Source organism: Phaethon aethereus, assembly GCF_964289735.1.
Source record: "Phaethon aethereus genome assembly, chromosome: 1".
NCBI lineage: Eukaryota > Metazoa > Chordata > Aves > Phaethontiformes > Phaethontidae > Phaethon > Phaethon aethereus.
The window spans coordinates 157,650,658-157,674,415 of NC_138575.1; the positions used below are offsets into that span (position 1 = coordinate 157,650,658).

Below are 23,758 nucleotides of genomic sequence, written 5' to 3' on the forward strand. Positions count from 1 at the left end.
CTCAAGGACAAGGCAGCAGAACAGATCTGGCAGATCTTCAAGGACGCTTTCCATAGAGCGCAAGATCTCATGATCCCCAGGTGTAAGAAACCAGGAAAGGAAGGCAAGAGACCAGCATGGCTGACTGGAAACCTGATGGGCAAACTCAAGGGCAAGAAGGAAATGCACAGGCAGTGGAAGCAGGGACAGGTATCCTGGGAAGAGTACAGGGACACTGCCCAGTTGTGTAGGGATGAGGTCAGGAGGGCCAAGGCCCAGCTGGAGCTGAACTTGGCAAGGAATGCAAAGAATAATAAGAAGGGCTTCTACAGGTATGCCAGCCAGAAAAGGAAGGTCACAGAAAGTGTACCCCCCTTGATGAGCAAGACTGGCAGACTGGCAACAACGGATGAGGAGAAGGCTGAGGTACTGAACGATTCCTTTGCCTCAGTCTTCACTGGCAGTGTCTCTTCCCACACCTCTTGAGAGGATGGACTGCAAGATGAGGACTGGAAGAGCAAAATCCCTCTCACTGTAAGCAAAGTTCAGGTTCAAGACCACCTGAGGAACCTGAACATGCACAAGTCTATGGGACCTGACAAGATGCATCCCAGAGTCCTGAGGGAATTGGCTGATGTAGTTGCCAAGTCACTTTCCATGACGTTTGAAAAGTCATGGCACTCAGCTGCAAAGTCCCTGGAGACTGGAAAAAGGGAAACATTGCATCCATTTTTAAAAAAGGTAGCAAGGAGGACCCTGGGGAGTACTGACCTGTCAGCCTCACCTCTGTGCCTGCAAAGATCATGGAACAGATCCTCCTAGAAGCTATGCTAAGGCACATGGAGGGCAAGGAGGTGATTTGAGATAGCCAGCATGGCTTCACCAAGGACAGGTCCTGCCTGACCCACCTAGTAGCTTGTGTGATGTGTGATGAGTGACCACATCAGTGGACAAGGGAAGAGCTACCAATGTTGTCTCATCTGGACTTCTGTAAGGCCTTGGACACGGTCCCCCACAACATCCTTCTCTCTAAATTAGGGTAGATGAGGAATTGGTTGGATGGTCATATTCAGAGGGTAGTGGCGAGTGGTTCAATGTCCAGATGGACTTTATGAGGTTCAACAAGGCCAAATACAGGGTCCTGCACCTGGGTCAGAGCCAGCCCCGGTATCAGTACAGGCTGAGGGGTGAAGGGATTGAAAGCAGCCCTGCCAAGAAGGACTTGGGGGCACTGGTGGATGAAAAGCTGGACACGAGCCAGGAATGTGCACCCACAGCGCAGGCGGCCAACTGTATCTTGGGCTGCATCCAAAGAAGCGTGGCCAGCAGGTCGAGGGAAGGGATTCTGCCCCTCTAACTCCACTCTGATGAGACCCCATCTGCAGTACTGCAACCAGCTCTGGAGCCCTCAGCACAGGAAAGACATGGACCTGCTGGAGCAGGCCCAGAGGAGGGCCACCAAAATGATCAGAGAGCTGCAACACCTCTGCTGTGAGGACAGGCTGAGAGAGTTGCAGTTGTTCAGCCTGGAGAAGGCTCCGGGGAGACCTTATTGTAGCCTTTCAGTACTTAAAGGGGGACTATAAGAAAGATGGGGACAGACTTCTTAGCAGGGCCTGTTGCAATAGGACAAAGGGTAATGGCTTTAAACTAAAAGAGGGCAGATTCCCACTAGATATGAGGAAGACAATTTTTACAATGAGGATGGTGAAGCACTGGCACAGGTTGCCCAGAGAGGTGGTAGATGCCCCATCCCTGGAAACATTCCAGGTCAGGTTGGAGGGGACCCTGAGCAACCTGATCTAGTTGAAGATGTTCCTGCTCACTGCAGGGGGGTTGGACTAGATAACCTTTAAAGGTCCCTTCCAACCCAATGATTCTGATTCTATGGTAAATTAGTTCAGTAAATGGACTAAAGACCTTAACCTAGTGCAGGTATTAAAAAACTCGTGCTCTTATTAATTCAGGAGTTTTAAAAAAGTTGAGATGGAGCAATATAAAAATGGATTGGGGAAAATTATTTCATTATACCATTTGTCGTGGTTTAGCCCCAGCCGGCAACTAAGCACCATGCAGCCGCTCACTCACTCCCCCTCCCGCAGTGGGACAGGGGAGAGAATTAGGAAAAAAAAACCTCGTGGGTTGAGATAAACATGGTTTAATAGGACAGAAAGAAAGAAGGAAACAACAATGATAATACCAACAAAGGAATGTACAAGAACAAGTGATGCCCAATACAGCAATTGCTCACCACCCAGTGATCAACAGCCCGTCCCCGAGCAGCGATTTCCGCCCCCCGGCCAACTCCAGTTTATGTACTGGGCATGACGTCGTATGGTAGGGAATATCTCTTTGGCCAGTCTGGGTCAGCTGTCCCGGCTGTGTCCCCCCCCAGCTTCCCGTGCACCCCCAGCCTGCTCGCTAGTAGGCCAGCACAAGAAGCTGGACTGTCCTTGATGGCTCAGCAACAACCCAAAACACCAGCACATTATCAACAGTTTCTCATCCCAAATCCAAAACACAGTCTCACACTAGCTTCTGTGAAGAAAACCAGCTCTATCCTGGCTGAAACCAGGACACCATAGTATATCATTTCTTAATTCCACACAATCTATCATCAGGAACTGTTATCATAAAATATTGTATATTGCATTTGATAGGTCTGATAATCAATATTATTACTAAATAGGAATAGAATTCTTATGTCCAAATTAAGGTTTCTTCAAACAACCAAGGTGCTAAATATAGGTTTGTTTAATAGTGACTTATCAAGAAGAAAGCTCAGCTTATGGTGAATATTTTTAAAACTCATTTATACTTGTAAGTGACTGTACAACAATTAGTGATGTCCCTTTCTTTTCTTTCTACATCCCAGGCCATGTTCGGTACATCCAATATGAAATGTAGTACTAACAAAATTATGATAGAACTTTTAAGCAGAACTTGTTGCATCATATGAATTTTAAAGCTCCAATACTCAATTGCAGCCAAGTTCCTGTAGAAATTATGCCAGTTGGAAACTCACCTACCTGGTCTGGAGCTAAAAGGTCTTACTGTCAATTTCCTTAGTTACCGGTCGCATGAACTTCCCCAGGGCTAGAGACAAACGTGCGCCCAGGGCCTATGACTCTAGAATTCCTGCCATGCAGGTTTCACAATGTCCATTACTCTGCTGTCACTTGCAAAGTCATCTGTCAGACAGATGTTTCAACTTTTTTTTTGCACTAATTAGAGCAAGTCTAAATTTCAAAAAAACAAAGTCCTCCTTCAAGAAAAATAAGACAAGTCAGTAGGATAAAAGAATTAGATGAAAAGACCTTTAGATAATATTGGATTTTGTCCAGCGACTAAAGGAATGTTTCACAAAACGTACTTAAAATTACTAAAAATGTAGACCAATTAAAAAAAACCCCAACAAATTATGAAAGACATCAAGGAGCTAGTTTCCACTGAAAGTAAAGAGCAGACTTAACTATCTATAGCTTTCACCAGTTTACCTGAAATCAATAACAACATCAGTTGCAAATTTTGTTATGGCTGAAAAGACTAATGATTACATGGCAGAACTGGGATAAAAAACTCGTACAGAGATGCCTACTGAACCACCAGCTCATGCCTTCTGCCTGACTTGAAGCTGCTTCCTTTGCCTACCTAAGTGTTGCTAAGGGCAATAATGCATACAGGTAAACTCACCCTAGATACAGTCAAAACAGCCATTCACTGTGTCACATTAGAAATTAGCTACAATGAAATAGATCCCAGTGAGTACATGGTTCAACAGAAGACTCTGTTGAGTGAAGTAATTTTTCACAATTTATTTGGGGGCTGTAATTGTTTTTCACAACTTCCTTAACCTGCAGTGATAGATCCCCTGAGTCCTTATGTCAAAACAAAAAACAACCACCTAAAAAAAAACCAAAAAAATCAAAGCTTGAAAAAAATGTCAAAAGATGGCAATTCCTCCTCTGTGGAGCACACTTGCGCTGTAAATGCAGGGAGACCGGGAAACTCCCACTGGCGGCACTGCGCGCACTGGCCTGGCCCTTACACGCTTCTCGTTCTTGACGGCTTCCCGAGGCGGCCTCCCGGGCTGGATGGACCTCCAAATACCAGAAGCCCACCTCACTTTTCCCTCCTAAGCCCCTCCCCCCCGGCTCTTTAGGAGGCTGCCCTCACCTCGGCCGGGCCGAAGCACGACCGGCCCCCACTGCACCAACGGCAAGAGGGCCTACGGCGCGACAGGTACAGCGCCATGGCTGAGCACACCGGCGAGCAGGGCAGCTCCCAAACCACCGGCTGACCCCCGAAAGCCTATCCCCGGTGCCCTTAACCGCGCCGGCCACAAACAACTTCCCCAAAACGCCTTCCGTCGACTGCTGCGCACCGTGCGCCGGGTGCGCGCATGCGCGGAGTAGAAGCGCTGCCTGACGGGGTTTCGTCTTCGAGCGACGCTCGCCATTGGTTGTCGAACATTTCCGAGTGCTTTCGTGCTCCTCCGGCGCGACGCTGAAGGCGGGGGTGGGGGAAGGGGGAGCAAACGTCCTCAACGCGGCGCAGTGCATTGTGGGGCGGAAGAGGAGAGTCACCGCTGTGCTAGGGCCGCCATCTTGCCTGCGTCTGGACTTGCTCCCGCTTTTGGGGCCTGCTCCTTCTCCTCGCAGCGCAAAGCGGTGGAAAGGGAGAGGACGAGGGGCCCGCCCGGGCGGTGCTGATGCGTGCAGAGCCTCCTCACACCTCTCTCGGGCGCCGCTAGCGAAGGGGGTGGGGGTGGTCGGGCGGTCGCCGGCGCGGCCTCTCCTCTCATCTCTTCTGCCGGGATGGGTCGGTCCCGCAGCCGGAGCTCGTCCCGCTCCAAGCACACCAAGAGCTCCAAGCACAACAAGAAGAACCGTAGCCGATCGCGGTCCCGCTCCCGGGAGAAGGAGCGGGCACGGAAGCGCTCCAAGTCTCGGGAGAGCAAGCGGAACCGGCGCCGGGAGTCACGCTCCCGCTCCCGCTCCAACACGGCCCCCTCCTCCCGCCGCGACCGGGAGCGGGAGCGCGATCGCGCCTCCTCCCCGCCCGACCGCATCGACATCTTTGGGCGCACGGTGAGCAAGCGCAGCAGCCTGGACGAGAAGCAGAAACGGGAGGAGGAGGAGAAAAAAGCGGAGTTCGAGCGGCAGCGGAAAATGTGAGCGCCGGGCCTGGGCTGGCGGGTTCGGGGAGCGCCGGGGGTTGGGGGGTGGGAAGGGGGCGGAAAGGAGGTGCTCTGTGCCCCGCTGCCTTTCTCTCCGCGCCTTCCTCCTCCGGACTGGGGCCGGCTGGGAGCGGGGTAGAGGCGTTTAGGCCTAACTGGCTGAGGCCTAACTTCTGCTTGTTTTCCCGCCATCCTTCCTTTCCCTAAAGCCTCGCTCCCTCGGGTCCCCTAGAAGCCGCCCACTCCGGGCGAGAGCCTCCCGCACGCTGCCTTCCCGTCAGCCGGCTCTGCTCGCTTCCGATCTGCCGCTGCCCTCCTGCTCTTCTAAACTCTCTGCGGCGGCGGCCTCCGCGCCCCGGAGGCTTTGTGCGGCACTGCCACACTGCCTGCCCCTCCCCTCTTCTGCCTGGAGCTTATTATGCGTCCCGTGGAGGCATCTGGAGTTGCTCGACTTAGGGTTTTAAGAAATACTATGCAACGATTATATTAACAGTGAGGTTGGGGTTTCTATTGTGATTATTTTCTTGCTAAATGGGACAGTGAGATCCGGTGACTTTTAATTTGAAACCTCCTTCAGTTTTCGTTGTGGGGAATGTAGTTGTTTATAAAGTCTACGGAGGTAAATTCCATTTTAATGAACGTTGGATGTGCGTTAAGATGCCTAGAAATATTGTTGAGTTATGAAAGAGGCCTCTATGCAGCGGAATTAACAACGATTTTAACAACGATTTTAACAGTTCTGATAAAGTGATTCTTGTTCTTTGAATGTTACCCTTGCTTATTGGAGCACTGACTCCAGAAACAGCACTTGTTTGTACGTGTGAAGCCAACGAGTTCTGTTAATTCTCAGGTGGAGCTTTGAGTTTTATTTCAGTGATATTGTTCTAATGAGATACTAACTGTAGTTCAGAAGGCTTGATTACCCTGAGTTGTCACTTTCATTTTTGTTTGTCGATCATTTCCTTTGCCAGCTTCAGAATTTGTCAGCGATGTCATCAAAAACTTGCATACTAACACAAACACACGTGAAAATGCTGAAGGCTTTTTGAGTTATTGACCGAATTTTGTGGCTTACAGTTTTATGCAGTACCTAAAATAATAAAAATATTCCCTGCATACCTGGGAATAAGGATTGGAATGTGCTTAACAATTTGATAATACAGTGAATAGTTTATCTTAGTATTCCGGAGATATTTCCATTCATATTTATTATTTTAAGTATTATGTGAATGGATTTAAAGATTGAAGAGAGAACATTTTACAAATAACAAAATAAATATTATCTAACATAAAATATTAAATGAGGTTAGTCTTAGTGGAGAATTTTATGCTTAGTCTGTGTCTAGGCTTTAAAAGTTGAAAGAGAGACTCTGTTCACGTGCCTGTGGAAAATGAAGTGTTTATAATCTTTGAATTATACAACTAAAATACTTGCTTGCTCTTTTGCTGTGGAGTGCTTAAATTGAAACAATGAACTGTAGTTCATTCAATAATATTAGATGTAGCAACATATATTTCAAGTCTGTTTTCCACAGTAAGCTTTCTATATAAGTTAGCTTTGAAATTTTAAAACACTCATGAAATCTGTATATTCCATATACAAGGAATATGACATTGAGTGATAGTGGCAACAATACTAAACTTTGAGGGAGAAACTGTTGGAAAAGATTGGATATAGAATTTTGATGCTTCTAGAATATGCTTTAGATTTCAAAAAGAAAAAGCGATAAAACTTAACAGTAGAAAACTATGGTATTTGAGCAAATCATCTATAAATTGTGTTATAGATGTTACGTGTATGTTAGTATATACTCATTTTAGTGAAGGGAAGAAAGTCTTGCTGACTGAATTAACTAGTGGACAGTTCATGTATTGAAAGTGACTTTCTTCTTTTCATGTCTGCTGAAATCTTAATACATAGCATAGCCTAACTTCTGCTTTTTCTGGTAATGCTAGTTTCCTATAAAGGCCTTGCAAATATGACATTTTTTGTCCTCAGATATCTGGTGAAATATAAGCCATTTCTTTTCTGCATATTTTCTAAAATTAACTAGTAAATGGAGCATACTAAAAAAAATTTTACATTAACGACTTATCAGTTTCCCTGGACTTGTGGCTCAGTAGGTCAGGATGATAAGCTTACAGTTGTATATAAAATACTGTAAATTCATGTGATTAAAAAAAAAACCAAGGAATAGTTGGTATAAACTACAGAATAAATCATTGAGATTTATATCTGTGATTATAATTTTATTTTCTTGATAAACTAAAAGCCATTGAGTATATTACCTTCATCCCTAGGCACAAGATGGTCTTGTAAATGAACTTTGAGAATAAATTTTTATTTTGTTTTATTTCACTTCTTTCTATTTCTAGTGTTTCAAGAAATGTGGTTGCTTACACTGAACAGTTATATATTTGTAATATTGTCATTGCTTAAGAATGTGAAAAGATATATTTGCTTGGTTTAATTAAATTTGAATGGAATTTGTTGGGGTGAGAAGAATGAAGTGTGTGCAGGCACAGTTCTTAATTTGATTACATCATTAATTACTGAGGATATTTGAAAACTTATTTCAGACTTCAGTGTCAGGGTTGGTTTTTTTTTTTGTAACTATGTACTAACCTTTATTCAGTTAGCTAACTTTTATTCTAGATTTCCCTGATGTTAAACATAAAGCTAAAATAGTTGAATAAAACACATCAATATGAGCTTTCTGAAAAAAAGGTTTCTGTAGAACATGTGCTAAGCACAGTGAGAGTACTCGCTGCTAAATAAATACCTATAAGAGGGAAGAAAAACCTTTAAAACTGAAAGGGTGTGTAGTATATAAAAGTTTAAAAATTTGGTTTTTAAACTTTTGACCTCTCCCCTACCTTTCATCCAGAAAGGATCGTGGGTAGTAGTGGCTTGTCAGCGACACACTAACAGAATAGGGTTGATGTGTTTTTCTGGATGGTGATGGTTGTCTGTCTTGGTTTTTCTGAAAAAAATTACTTCAAGATATTTTGTGTTGCTTTAGGAAAAATGAATGCTGACTTAATGTGTCGATGGATAGATTTGCTATCTCTTGAGGACATAAGAATAAAATTTGTCTTCTGGGGCTGAATGTTGAAGTTGAGGCTTGCAAAACTTTTTACTGAATCAGGAGATAGACTCTCCATTTGTTGCAATACACTTTTGAAAAGAAGATACATCAATGGGGAATTTGGGAGCCTTTCACCTTGGTATTTCACATGTTTATCTAGATGGGTAGTCAATACCTTATTATCTCCAATTGCATATTTGCAAATTGTACCCTGGGAAATCTAAAAGTTAGTTAATACTGTAACTTTTTTTTAAGTGTTTTTTTATGTCTCTCAATATAAATAAGATTTATCTCTCAATATTAGTAAGAAAATGCAAGTGTTAAGCAAATGACAGGATATTAGGATATTACAACAGTAGTTGTTATTCTAAATCATGGATTTCTGGTGCTGACAGGCCAGAAGATAAGTTTACAAGATTGTTCCGTACTTCACAGAATACTTAAAATGAAAGTTCAATTTTAAGGTTAAAAAGAACAACCTTCTTCCCAGAGCCCATAATAATTCTAAGTAAATAGTACCATATGAAACATAGCTATACAGTGTTAACTTTTGTTGGGTTTTGGATATCTAATTGCCGTATTGTATTAGTGGTTGCTACCTGGAAGATTTTTTTTTTTTCCTTCATTTGGTAATAAACCTGAAATTGACCTAATCTTATTGTATCCTTTTTAATAAAAACTTAAAACAGTGATCAGGCTAAGTGCTAATGTTGCTGCTAAACAAAAATAAAGACAAGAAGACATTTTAAAGTCCTTCCAAAATTCAGAACATGGAAAACCATAAAGAATGCAAGGATTTATTTAGCGCTTGGCATTGGTATATTTATTTTTGGATAATTACTGTAGAATCAGAGTGCTGCAATAAAGAAGTTACAGAGAGCTGAGGTATTTGACATTTGATAAGGTAAATGATTGGATAACTAGATTACAGATAGAACACCTGGAATGCTTGTTAAAATACTCAAATTACAAATTTTATTACTTCTGTCTTCTATTTTAGTTATTAGAGATTAGTTTGGTGCCTCTGAGATGGTGGCTTTAAGTGACGATTTTACAAGACATTATTGCTACATGTAGCTTAAAATTAAGACCATTTACATTTCTGAAGAGTGAAGGATGGACGCAGCTGGGTGGGGTCTTTTTTTTTTCTTATTTCCCCCTCCCTCAAATGATCAAGTAGTAGTATGATAAGCTGTCGTCCTAATCTTAGTGTCCTGAGATACAGAGAGATGCCAAATCTGCTATGGTCCGAATGGGTTCCCTGTGGTAGCAACACTGATTGCCTGAATAATCACTTTCCCTAAATGTAGGACAAAAAATTGTTTAAATACATGATATCTGTGTGTATAAGGTATAACACTGTTTCAGTAGTGTGGCTAATGCTGTGTATTTGAAAAAGTTTGTTTCAGTGCAGCCATTCTTTGTTGATTAAAAAGGTAATCTTTGTGTTTGCGTTTTGTAGTCGTCAACAAGAAATTGAAGAGAAACTCATAGAGGAAGAAACTGCTCGAAGAGTGGAAGAGCTTGTGGCTAAACGCGTAGAAGAAGAGTTGGAGAAAAGGAAGGATGAGATTGAGCGAGAGGTTCTCCGCAGGGTGGAGGAGGCTAAGCGCATCATGGAAAAACAGTTGCTCGAAGAACTCGAGCGACAGCGACAAGCTGAACTTGCAGCACAAAAAGCCAGAGAGGTAACGCTCGGTCGTTTGGAAAGTAGAGACAGTCCATGGCAAAACTTTCAGTGTCGGTTTGTGCCTCCTGTTCGGTTCAGAAAGAGATGGAATACAGCAAATCTAATTCCCTTCTCGTATAAACTTGCATTGCTGCGAAACTTAATTTCTAGCCTATTCAGAGGAGCTCACTGATACTTAAACAGTTATTCTCCTAAAAACTGAACAAGGATACTTGATTTTTAATGGAACTGACCTACATATTTCAGAATTGTTTGAAACTTTTGCCATGGCTGCAGGATTTATCAGCGGTCCTTTCATTTTTGGGGAAGGGTATTGAAAATCTGTAATTATGTATTCTTCATTTGTTTCATTTTGTTTACTTAGACTGTAAGAGGCTTTTGCCTTCAGTCAGGCAAAAAGCAGGGTCCAGCAGTGAGCTGCAGTACCTGTCTTTAACAAATAGGTTTCTTACTCTTCATTTAAAATGAACATTTTCTTTGAGCATACATTGGACTAATTCTGGGACTTCGAGCATAAGCCCATCCACGTCTTCACGAAGGATCTATGTCCAAATCATTATATCCATTTTTAATAACTACTAACAACTTTTTTTTTCCCTAGAAGTTATAAAAGAGCAGGTTGCCCTTGTCTGAAGTCAAGCTGAACATGTGACTTGGGTTTTTGGTTTTTTTGGGGTTTTTTGTTTTTTTTTAATCAGCAGCTGGAGCAGAAGCTGAAAATGTCTTTCTGTGAGACAGTAATTTGCTACTAAAGGCTTTGATGCCTGCCTGCACCAATCATTCCAGGATCCAGAAATTTCAAGGCAAACTTAAAACTGTAAATGGAATTTGTGCCAAATAGTCGTAAGTCTCAAATGCCTTTTTCAGTCTGTACCTCCTACACAGTTTATTTTAAATTAATATTTTGATTGGCTTACAAAAGGAAAGACAGTAGTAATGAAGCTTTCCCCTTCATACTAAATGTGACTTGTCTGTCACATAATATCTTTAAATTAAAAACAAAAAAAAAGTAACACTGAGTTACAACAAATATTAAGAATATTAAATTACACTTGTTTTGCAAATTCAGACCTTACTATGAAAGAATTTAAGTTGAGTTTAGATGTCTGTAGTCAGTAAATGCTTCATATATAGAGGTTTTTGTTTGATCAGATGGATGACTTTTTTTTTTTTTTAAAGTATTTTTTGCTGTTGTCAATATGATGTGGAGAAGTCCCATCAGTTCTTAATAACTTAAAATAAACTTCCATGCCTGGAGTGAAGTGTGCTAGCTAGTAGCTGATTACTAGTCATAGTAAGAAGTTTTCTCTTCATATGCTTGCTTTGTTCGTGTTAACTTTTTTTTCTTACACAGACACAAACCTCTGGCTAACTTTAAATCTTCCAAATATTAAAATAATTCGGATATATATTGCGTGAACTGAAACTCCTCAAAAACTATCACGCAGTCTTCATATTTGAGTTGCATAACAGAGTTCCATAAAATTCACCAAGAAAACAACAATTACAAGGCTTTATGTCCTGATCTTGCCTTCCCTGGACTCCTGAATTCCAAGTTCAGACTGCAAATGACAGTTTCACCTGTCTTAAAATTGTCAAAATATTGAATGTTAAGTCCATTCTCCCCATGAAAGAAGCCCATAGCTCCATGAAGTATGGATTACCATTTGTATTTTTCACTAACAGTAAATGTATTTTTCTTATTAATTGTTTGCCTTAGGAATGATTTACATATTTTTGTTCCTTCTTATCATAAACATCTGCATTCCTCAGCTCAGCCTTCCTTGTATGTTGTTTCTTTATAAATGGTTGAGCTGCTGATGCAGGTATTGCCAAGCTAACAGTACAAATCATTTTAAAGAGGAAGCTGGCGCGTATGGCAGCCGAGGAGCACACTCTGCAGGACACTGGACAAGACAGTAAATATTCAACTTTTAATGCTGATTAAAGGAGTATAGGTAAAGAATACGTAGGTATACTTAATTGGTGAGACAAACTATTCACTTTATTTATATTTTCTATATTACTTTTTAATTTGGTAAATACTATCCAGTTTTTGTAGTTGTCCTTGTTGATTTGTGTGATATTAAAATTCTAGTAATAAATTGTCAGGATTCTATGATTAGGGAGGGTTTAGTTGGTTGCTGTTTGGACTGGGCGGGATGATTTAAATTGAGTACTAGAAACCAGTTTTAGTGGCTGCACAATTTACCGTTGTGAGACAAAATAGGTGGCTGTAAAGCTGCCACTTTAAGTCAGTTCACAAAAGAATTCTGAGAAAGATTAGTGAACATGCAGAAATGAATATTTTACTTTACTAACATCTTGCCCTGTCCTCCCCTTTAGGAAGAAGAGCGTGCAAAGCGTGAGGAACTAGAGCGAATACTAGAAGAGAATAATCGAAAAATTGCAGAAGCACAAGCTAAACTGGTACGTGAAGATGTAGTTAACCGTTCTGTAAGGGAATACAGGTCCCTCTGCCTGATTTGCAACACAATTAAAATAAACAAATTGACCCTTTCTAGAGTTTAACTTGTCTGTTGCCGGTTATGTCAGTAGCATTGCTCTCCTTCACTTGAGCGTAAGAGACCAGATCCTTAGCAGTAACGCTAGTCTGAAAAAATAGTTCAGGTGCAGTTAATTTAGAGGAAGATAGCTGCTTTCAGAATTTAAAAAGTACATTTTTAACTATATCTCACAGGGAAGGTTGAAGTAAGTTTGCAAACATGTTTGGTTTCTAGAGCAAAAGTGACTAATTTGTTGAGAAGGACAAGTATGAACTGGATTTGAGACTAGTATAATGGTGATGTACAAGTGCTGAAAGGGACTTTCAGCATAAGCTTAAGATGTCTAAGTTATGAAAGTCTAGCTTATGTTGGTCTCCAAGCCTACTTAAGCAGGTGCCTGCCTTGTGAGAACATTCAATATGATTTAGCTGATTCTAATCAATTAATAAGCCAAACTAGGTGCTTCTGAATCCTCATTGAACTCTGTCGGTTTCAATTACTGGAGTAATTACACCTTTTCCAGGTTAAGATGACGCTTCTTAAAACTGTGTGCTTGAACTACATCTGCTTTAGATCTCTTTCTGTTTTACCCTTTCGTGTAAATATGGTGGAAATGTGACAAATAAAAGATTTAAAGTATTAACTGATGTAATGAACAAAACAAGCGCCGTTAGAAGACCACTGGAAGAGCTGTAAGAACTCTAAGTCAGCCTAAGGATTGACTTGTTATAAATCAAGTAAAGATGATTTTGAATTAGGAGGGGGTTTTAGATGAGTTTTGGAGTTGGAACACCTGTGTGAAGGTCTGTTACTTCATTATATTGTATGTATTCATTATATTATGTGTATATCTGACACATGACAGGTGTCAGGGGAATTTATCTATATAGACAGTGACTTCCTTAATTAAAATGTTATGTGGTGTTTGCAAAGTAATACTGAAAAATGCTGCATGTAAGCACTCAAGATTTCAGTACATTAACTGTAGAAAGTTTTCAGTGTTTCTTCTAAACTCAGTTCAAATAACCATTTTATAAGTAGTTTCACTGAAACCTACTATGGCATCTAGCTCAGGTAGAAGTGCTTGCATACCTGTGCAGGATTGGACCTGTTTGGAAGTTAATATGGACTTGTAAATTGCTTTTATGACTACAAAATATGCTGGCCTAAATTCTACCATTTTCATATATAGGCTGAAGAACAATTGAAAATTGTTGAAGAACAAAGAAAGATTCACGAGGAGAGGATGAAACTAGAACAAGAGAGACAACGTCAGCAAAAGGAAGAGCAAAAAATTATCCTGGGCAAAGGAAAGTCTAGGCCAAAACTGTCCTTCTCACTAAAAAGCCAGGATTAAATTGCAACTCTGAACTCTTAAAGGAAAAAAAAAAAAAAGAAACAAACAAAAAATTAACAACATAAGAGAAAAACAAAAAAAACTTTGTATGGTAGCTTCATGTTGAAGTGGTTTTTTTTCTCAATTTTTTTTTTTTTTTTTTTTGGTCTTTTTTGAAAGTCTGGAAAGTTAGCTTGTTCTAATAGGGGCTGTGCTCTGCAATTCCTAATTTTTTTTTTAAACTTCCATTAAGTTAAACCCTTATCAGATCATTGTTGCCTTTTAGAGGGTAATCTGTTCTCATCAATTTTGTTTCTGTATTGGTGGTCTGACGCAGATCAGGTCACTTCATGAATTGTGGATAATCTGATAAGGTTTTACTGACCTACTCATCAGAGTTTCACTCTGATAATTGACAGAACTTTATACTGGGTATTGCTGACTTTTAAATTTTTTTTTTTTTAAAGTCAGTAAATACATGAGTAAATTGCCATAGTATTACTGGACCTCTGTGGTTTATTGTTAAATCAGTGTCCTGTGATACTGTCCCATTGTTGCGCTTGATGTTCCTGATACAGGTAAGGAAATAGTTTGTCATTTCTGCTATGAATACATAGAGAGAGTTCAGTATTGTCTCTGTTAGATTTGTTTTTATTACATTGACAGCATTCAACCAGCGTTCCCCATTGTGTAAATAAACCAATTTGCTGAATAAAGTGAAAGTCTTAAATTCATATGTTTAAGTAAATTTTTTTAGTACACTTCTATAAAACAGCTATAAGAGTGACAATTCACATTATTAAATTCAAGACTATAGTGGTATTTTTTTTTTAATTTTGCTTTAAACTATTGTGGCTTCTCCTACTTATAATGCAAAATTACACACAGTAAAAAATCCCTGCAGTTGTGAATGTTTTTGATGGCTGCTGCTGTTTTCATGAATGTTGGTTTTTATTTTGACAGAGACTTATTTCAGCTGTAGTATCATGTTTAAACAGCTGTTTGGCTTACTGCACTCAGACCAATACTTCCATATCTAATCCCCTTCAGTTTACCTCATAATATAGTATATTGTATAAGTTAAGGTCATTACCATATAATGAATCTGATGGATCCTAAAGGATTGAAAAATGGAAATTTTTTTCCCAAAGGACTGGACCGGCTAGCATACTTGAAGTGAAAAACAGAAAGTGAGATTCTGTCTAAATATATTGTTCTAGTCAGAAAGCAACTGTTAGTCATATACAGATCTTGAATGTTATCCATTTATATATACAGGTTTTATTTTGGAAAATGAAACTACAGATTGAAAACTATATATCTAAAGTCCCCTTTTTGTATATAATTCTTCTAACAAAACCTGGATTACTATAGCTTGTCCAGTTCTAAAACTTTCTTTTTCCTGTCGGTATGCAACATCTGTAGGAGGCATAAAACGGAGGTTATAAGTAGTTGCCTGAGCATTTGAATGTCACTGGACAAAGTTGGAAATAATTCCTGATATTCCCAAAGGATATTAATTTGCCAGATTCTGTAGATTTGACAAATTAAATGTGGGTGCAAGTTGAGTGTGCCTCTGAAAGCAGTACTCAACGTGCTTTGTATGAAACCTGGGCTTGGGGGCAGACTGATGTGTATTGCTTTGTCCAGTATGTCAAGAAAAATGTGAAGACAGTAAAATACCTACACTATTACTGTACTTAAATTTGTCTATATATTGTATTACAAAAGAAGGTTGAAGGTTGCTTAATGCGTAAAAACAAAAACTGGAGCTAAATAAATCATGTACATGACCTGTTGGCAGGAGCAGGCTGTATTTAAAGCTCAACACATACCTGTATTTCTAAAACAGAAAACATCCCCTGTTCCCTTATGAGAAACAAGCTATTAAAAGTCAATACTCAAAACAGACCTATGCATTTTTGTTTCCTCTCCTCCTCTAAAAGCAAGAAGCTAAGTTCTCATACATGCAGCTGTGGTCAAGCATTTTGTCCTACATCACCGATCTGCTGCTAAATGGCATTTGTTCTCTACACTTAACATTGTGTAGGCTTAGACTTTGAGAGGTTATTTTCAATCACACCTTTGGGACTACTGGATGTCCAATCACGATTAGATCACCCGTTGTGCCATTTCAGACCTCCTTGTCTGTGTTTCCTTCCCCCTGCCCTCAAAAAAAGAAAAGCAGTTGCATATTTCTTTTTTTGTTGGGACAGAAGTTCAGTTCGTAAAAACCACTGTCTCTTTACTGTCCTAAAGCATTCTGTATTTCTTAGGTTGCTTTTTGTAGACCTGGTATGGGTGGATGTCACACTTGCATTATTCTGGGGTTTTCTTCCTTTTCTAAAATTACTGTAGGACTTCAGAGACATTGATTTCTAGGAAAATAGAGGTGTGCACAGTTTGGGAGGGGCGTAAGTTGACATTTGACAATGAGAACTCAAGATGTTCTTACATTGCCTTAAAACTTGATACCCTTCTAATGCAAAGGAGGTTAGAACATAGATGGACACTTATGTAGTGATTAAACTGAGCGTGCCGGAGCGGGGGGAGGGGGGTGGTGTCTATGTGAGGTTTTTAACCTGCCTAGAGAAATTGCTGTTAGAAATTGTGTTGGGTGTTTAATTTTTATTTCATTACAGTTTGAAATTTCAACTTCAAATTTTGGTTAGACAATTTCTGATTCTGTTTTTCTGTGTGTGCCACACACACACCCCCAGGAGGCATTTTTTGTTCATTTTTTGTTGCCACTTAGACTGAGCAGTATTCATTTCCCTTATATGATGACAGAAGAGATCTTAGTTTTCCCAACCCCTGTTCATAAATGACCTGGAGAATTATTTTAATACTGAACAATGCATCTATCTGGCAGAGGCAGGAGAGAGTGGAGGGCATTACAGCAGTATCCTAGCAGTGTACTGTTACTTTGGAGATCTGTTAAGCTGCACTTTGAACTTCCCCTGTTCATTATCGTCATTTTTCCAAGCGCAAGCGGGAAGCTGACTGCTGTGAAATGTATGGGAGAGCTGGTGTCCTTGAAGCTTCACGAAGCAGAGACAATTAAGTTGGCGAGACCTCTAAGCTGCCAAGCAACTGCATACCTACATATAGACAGATATGTCAGTATTCTCTTACTAAAGTATCAATACTTCATCTGCTCCTATCTTGTCTTGGAAGAAGAAGGCTCTATCTTCATTGCATCTCCTCTTCTCAAGTGTTGTGCCACCTCATACACCTCACCCTTTCTCTTGCCCTTGCCGACTTGAAGATCATAAACCCTGCTTTCTGATGTTATCAGTGTGCACTCTTAGCAATTTTTTGAGTTTCTGTGCCATTTGTCTGCATGTACACCAAAATACCAAGATGGTGGTTGTGATTCACTCTTAACTGCATGAAGTGACTAATTAAACATTTTCAGAATATTTGGGGATGTGATGTTCCTTTGGCAAGCAGGAGGAAAATTATTAGCTCTTGTTACCGTAGGGCCTCAACTCAGAGCAAGTTCAGGTGAATTTCAAGTTGATAAACGCTTTTCAGTTTGCCATTGCAGAGGTGATTTATGTCAGGAGAGAGCTGCGAAACTGCCTATGTGCCTAAGGCTCATTCCAAGGTGGGAGGATATGGTGGAAGTGCCCAGGCTGGTAAAATTTCAGACCAACAGGCCAGTCCAGCTGGAGCTGAACGATGACTTCCACGCATCTCCCTTCCGATTTCATGCTCGTACCACCCAACGTGTGTTTCAGAGTTATCCCCTTCTCCCCATCCCACTCTTTCGTTAGCCAACTGAAGCGTGCCGAGCCTTATGTTTCCATACAGAACAGTCTAATACTTCCCATCATCTTTCCTAGACTGACGCGTAGAGCCAAGGGTTACGCTGGCTCAGCGAGTGGTCAGAGTGGTCAGCTCTGCACAAGGGGATGTAAACCCTTGTAAAAGGCTGGTCGTGTAGCAGAAGTTCAATCTCTGGTCTTGTTTTCCACCCCAGGCATCTGGTGGCAGGCCGCAAAATAATGTAAGAATTTTTGTTTTCACAGAGCGATACGGAGAATCGGTATAAAAATAAGTCAAACGGAGAATTAAAATGCATGGTTAGGACGTACCAACTTCTTTTCTGATTTTTATTACAAGGCTGCTTGAATTTATGAGTGTATTTCAGAGGAGAGGACCTCATTTTCTAAGAAGCTATGGTTAACCAAAATTGCGGTTATAAAATGGACATAAAGACAAATTAACATCTAGTTATATACTCACTCTACCATAAGTGCAGAAAATGCATTGTTATGGTGTGAATGGTACTTTAGGAGCAGTTTCAAGTATCTGGTACACTTGGCCTTTTGTACAAACGATAAACAGTTATTTAAATCAGTAAGCGTCAGTCACGGGATCATTTGTCTTTATGAAATTTAGCAGTAATTGTATTTATTGAGTTACCTCTTTTTGACTGTTAAAATGGGTGAATTTTCAAGTCATGATGAATGATAGTGTGCTTTCCCACTTAATAAAAAAAAAATTCATGCCCCATGTATTCTTATGGACGATGTTTAGACTGATGTTTAAGAGAGGATCAGGGATTGTGGGCCCAATCCTGATCTCGTTAAGATTAGCTGCCTTTTTTGTTACAGATTGCGTAGGATCGGAGCCAATATCTATGTAATTACTGCCCATATTGCTGTCGGAAAGAAGCCGAAAGTGGTTATTACAGCGATTTTCGCTGTAAGGCCGGCTGGGGTACGGGAAATAAAGGTGTAAGTGGTGCGAATGGCAGAGACACGGTTTTTCCCTGAGGGTGGAGGGAAAGGCAGGTCTCACCTGCTCGCTGACCCCGCTCATCCATCCACCCGTCCACCCATCCTCCACGCACCCTCCACCGCCCGCCGGGCCGCGCGGGCGCGGGGGGACCGCGGTGCCGCTCCCACGGCCGCGGCAGGATTTCCTCCCCCCAGAAACCTGTCCCCTGCCGGTTTGTCTGCCAGGAAACCGCGTTCCCCGCGAAACCCGAAATACCCGCCGGCACCTCCTGCTGAAACCGCCCCCAGAGAAGCCGGTGCTGCGGCCGAAGCCGATTTTGCCAAGTTCCTGATGTTTGTGGGTTTTTTTCTTTTTGGCTTTTAACTGCCCCCCCCCCCCCCCCACCCCGTACTCTCACGTTTCCTCCGTGTCCGAGGCGATTCCTGCTGCTCCTCGGAAGCCAGACGGGGAAGTTGGAAGCCGATGCAGCGGGGGGACGGGGAGGGAGCGCGGCCGCACCGCGGCTGCCCGAGGGTCTCCCCGGCCCCGCCGCCCGTCGCGCTCCCGCCCGGCCCCGGAACCCGGCCCAGCCCGGTCCCCGCCTCCCGGCCCGGCCCCGCTCGGAGGCGCAGAAAATGTCCCCCCCCGCCCTCGACCCCAGCCCCACGGGCAGAAGGATCAGGCCCTCGGGCAAAAGGGGGACCTGAGCGGAGTAAGCCCCGAGCCCGCGCGTCTTTGGATGTCTTTAACCTCCGCTGCGTGGGTTACCTCGGAAATAAAGTTCCCGGACTTCTCTAGGTTCTTATTTAAAAGTGTTTTTATTAACGTGGATTTTTATAGCCCTACATCGTACATCAATAGGATGATGCTGGAGAGTAGAGTAAAACAGCTGTATTTACGCAAAATGATTAGCCGCTGGACAATAGAAGCCGAATGATATATTTAGCTCCAGGAGGATATTTTCAGACAATACCAGGGCTCTTCATTTCCTCTAGTTTACTTAAAACAAGGATACGGAGAGCTAGAGGTCACAGTTTACTCACAGCTTTTACAAAACACTGCTCGTAACCTTTTGCTTCAAAACAAACAGAAGCAGCAGCAGCTTCACGAAATTGAGGTAAACCTATTTTACACGTCTCTGTTGCTAGAAGCAGTTATCAGGCTCAGTGTTTACATTGGCTCACGACTGGATACACACCACACATTTGTTTAAAAGTTTAATAATTAAGTACTTTCCTCCCCTCGCTGGCGAAGCTCTCCTTTGATGCCCCTCGATGTGCATAGATACCCAATCTCTGTCTCCCACTCGAGCGCTAAGTTTCCGTCCCGGGAATCGGAGCCTTTTCCACCAAATTGCGTCGCCGGATCTGCAATTCCTTCCTCACTGCAATTTAAATTTAATTAAGCAGTTTACTTAAAATGTATTCGATGTTTTGTGTGAAAAAGCAAACTGATTTCCTTGTTTCCTTGAGTGGTAGATTTCATTAGAGAACTACCAAACACAATTAACACAAGATCTGTGGGGCATCGAGCGTGCCCCAAATCTCCTTTTCCTTCGAGGGGAGCGCGCTCTGCCAGGCAGGGCGGCGAGGGCTGAAAAACCAGTTTAGTTAAAAAAGGGGAGCGGGGGGGCGGTAAACGATCATTTTATTCCAAATTGATCAGGGAACTAAATTACAGTCGTTTTCCTTATAAGGGCTTCTTCGCGTTAGGCTAAAAGCCGAACGAGCACCAGCACTAACCCGATTTTTAAGTAAATGCCCATATTTCTTTGGGAATAAAATTAAGCTAAATTGGCTCTTTATTACGGTCTTTTGTAGCATGTTCTTTGCATGCCTTAACTAAAAGGTAGGGAAATGACAGAAAGAGCGCAGTGATTTCCTGGGATTTGACTTTTAATCCCTTCTGCAGATACTACTTTGGCAAGAAATCCCGACTGGAAGAAATTCGGTAACTCTCTTCGTTCCACAGAAACGACTATGACGTGACACAACCAGCATTTAGCCACGGCACAGCTCTTGGCACGGACCGTCCGCCTGTGCCGCCGCTCCCGCCCGGTCCCACCACCCGGGGCAGCGGTACCGGCCGGCTTCTTTCGCGTGGGAATCGCGTGGGCGCCGGGCGGGACACGACGCGAGGGAGCGGCGGACGGGGGACAAGCCGAGGGGAACCGCTCTCCCCATCTCCACCACCCCACCCCGCGCCCCGCGGAGGGCTGGCGCTGGCCGCTAGTGGGAGCTGTGGCCCTGTGGAACTGCCGTGGGAGCGGCGGCGCGCCGGGCCTCGAGCGCGGCGGCGGGCGCACCCGCGGGGGCCGCGGCGACCCCTCTCCCGGCGCCCTCCGCACCCCCCCGGGGCACTCCCGGGCTGCGCTGCCCGCAGGTAGCTCCCACTGGTCAGAAATTATTAAATAAAATAAAATGCAGTAAAAGGACCGAGTGCCGGCGAGACACGCGGGGACGGAAAAAGAACTGGATCCGAAAAATTCCGCCCCCCCCCGCCCTCGCGCCTAAAGCGCGGGAGGGGAAGAGGCGCTGACCCATCGCCGGGGCCGGGCGAGGGGACCCCCCCTCGGCGCCCCTCAGCACCCGTCGCCCCGCACCCCTTTGCGGGGGCTCCGCGGATCCAAACCCTGTTCATTTCGGGACGGTCCGTGGCTAATTGTCGCGTGACAAAGTAAACTTTGGAAACTCAAGAGACGCCGTGGGAAGGGCCAGACCAGGGTCGGGCGTGGGAGAGCCTCCTGCACCCCCTGTCCCGGCGGGGCACCCTCAGAAAGTTGCGCGGGGAGCTCCGCGCCAGCGGAGACCCGGCCCCGGCCCTTCCGCGGAGACAGCCGCTGCCGCGGGGCGCCGACAGCCCTGCTCCCCGTGGGCGCTGAGCTCCGCGGCAGGCAGCGGGGAGGGTGCGGGAGAGCCCCGCGCGCCCCGGCCCTGCCGCTCCTCGCCACTCTTTAAACAGCAGCCTACTTGAAAAAAACGCTCAGTTTTAGGAAATACATTGGGGGGGGTATTTTATTTAATTTTATTTCTTTCCCCCGATTTCGCCCCGCGTGAGCCAGCCCGCCTCTCGCCCAGACCCGGCGTGACTAAGAGCGAGAGGGCTCTCCCCTCGCCCCGGCGGCCGGCGGCAGCGCGGCGCGGCCGGGCCCGGGGGGTGTTACCTGCCGGCCCTGCTCGGCCGGGCTCAGCGCGGCCCCGCCCGCCGCGGCGGCGACGGCGGTAAGTGACACGCGCGGCGCCCAACCAGCGCGGCGGCCCGGCGGCGGCCCTATGAGCGGCGGCGGCGGGGCGGCGGGGCCGCGCTTATATGGCTACGGCGGCGCGCTGCCGCCGGCCGCGCTCCTGCGCCGGGGACTCGCCGCGGCGGTGGCAGCAGCAGGAACAGCGGAGCGGCGGCCGCGGTATCATCGTCACCACCACTACCATCATCATCATCATCATCATCGCCGCGGGTTGAAGGCACCGCGGTGGGAACGGCCGCGGCTGGCCTCTCTTCTCCATCCTTCTCCTCCGCGCTGGGCTGTGCGGCCGCGCAAGTCCCACGCCCGGCTTTCCAGTGGCCGCCGCGGCGCGCACTGCGGATCTCGCCAGGGGAGAGAGAGGGACGTTTTGACGCTGCGACCCCCCCTCCTGTTATTTTTTATTTTATTTAAATCTCCCCCCCCTTTCTTGTGCTGCTCTGCCGGCGACAAGGACAGCAGTGCCCCCCGGGGAAGCCGGAGCCCTGCGGATGCGCCTCCTCGGGACCGGGGGAGCTGACTCTCGGAGTGGATTTACTGACTCGCGGTTGCTTCCGAGCTGCCCGAAACAGCCCGGGCTGGTGCTTGCGCGGATTGCGAACTGCAGGGAGCAGTGAGAGACACACAGGAGGAGCCTCCCGCCGAGGCTGTGTCCCTTTCCCCCAACCCTTTTATCTCTCCCACCACCATTTCTTTTATTTTACCTTTTTTTTTTTTAACTCCTTTTCACGCGAACCTTAGGCACTGTGAACGTGTATGGCGCACTGGATCCAAATGGGAGTTGGCAGTTTGAGTGGCATCTTCGAAGGCAGCCGGGAGACCCCCAGTAAGAGGAAGGACTGAGGCGTTCGCCTTTTTTTTTTTTGTTTATTACTGTTGTTACTTCGGAGGTAGCTTGGATCTTACCTCGCAGGAGAATTTCCTACGTGCGAGTGGCATACATGACTCAGTAGATCTGCTTGCAGCTCTCACCAAGTGCATCGTCGACCCTTCGCGTGTGATTTTTTTTTTTTTTTTTTTTTAAATTCTGCCTTCCCTACCGCTCGCCCCGGCTGTTGGGATATCGGGCACCTACCCTGCTGTCGCCGCTGCCCAGGTGCGGCGGAGTTTGCGAGGCTCCGGGGAGGGACTCGGTGCCGCCTGCGACCATGGCAGCGCGGAGGCGAGACGCCTCCGCCTGGAAGTACTGCTGGGGAGTCGCGATGGTTTTATGCAGAACTGCCCTGGCCAGGTCCATCGTTTTAGACCCCATATATTGGAATTCCTCCAACCCCAAGTAAGTTTCTATCCCGCTCCCGCCCGCCGCCTCCCCCGGGGGGGCCGGCGCTGCCCTCCGTGGCGGTTGCGCGGGGGGACGGTGGTGCCGCGGCCGCCGGGAGCCAAGGGGACGGGACGGGACGGGACGGGGCGGGGCGGGGCGGGACGGGCACTGCGGGCGGCGGCTGCCGGGGACTTCAGCCCGGGCTGGCAGCAAGAGCCGGCCCTCCCCCCGGGGCGGGTGTCCGTCTCACGGCGGAGCCGCCGCCGGCGGCAGGGTCCTGGGAGAGGCGGGGGCGGGGGGGGGAGAGGGCCGAGGCGGGACGGGACGGAGCGGGAGCGGGGCTGTGGCACCAGGCTGAAACCTGCGGGCGGGGTCCGGGCTCCGCTGCCGCGGAGCCGCCGCCTCCCCGGGGCGGGAGCAGCGGCGGAGGGCGCCGGGCCGCGCCGCGCTGCCAGGCGGGGGTGATACTCTTCAACTTCTCCGTCTGCAGATGCAAACTCATCCCATTGAGTCCAGCGAAGTTACATCTGCTTATAACAGGGCTAAATTTGGTTGTGGAGTTGATGGTATCGAGGCACATGTCAGTGAGTAATGAACTAAGCATTACCCATCACACAACCATTTAGTGTCATTCTTCATTAACAAACCCAGGCAAAAAAGCACATGCGTTCCCAGGGCTTCACTATCAAAGCACACTCTTAAAATAGAAGTTTATCCTTTAAAAACCGTCTTTACTTAAACATACGAA

General features: G+C 45.0%; 2 protein-coding genes across 4 annotated transcripts in view; both read left to right on the top strand.

Moving 5' to 3' along the window:
- Positions 1-4,796: 4,796 nt before the first annotated feature.
- On the top strand, positions 4,797-14,514 carry ARGLU1 (arginine and glutamate rich 1; the record flags this gene model as incomplete). The annotated part of the gene is made up of 4 exons (XM_082000177.1): positions 4,797-5,152; positions 9,710-9,935; positions 12,284-12,367; positions 13,637-14,514. The coding sequence occupies 4 exons, from the start codon at positions 4,797-4,799 to the stop codon at positions 13,799-13,801; spliced, it is 831 nt and encodes a 276-aa protein (XP_081856303.1). The 3' UTR covers positions 13,802-14,514.
- Positions 14,515-21,857: 7,343 nt separating this feature from the next.
- EFNB2 (ephrin B2) overlaps positions 21,858-23,758 on the top strand; it is a gene marked incomplete at its 3' end in the record, with an annotated part of 41,930 nt that continues 40,029 nt past the window's right edge. For all 3 annotated transcript variants that reach the window (XM_082013837.1, XM_082013839.1, XM_082013838.1), the window contains exon 1: positions 21,858-23,025. In XM_082013837.1, coding sequence (XP_081869963.1) covers positions 22,898-23,025 — 128 coding nt within the window. In that variant the 5' untranslated portion in view covers positions 21,858-22,897. The remainder of the gene's footprint in view (positions 23,026-23,758) is intronic.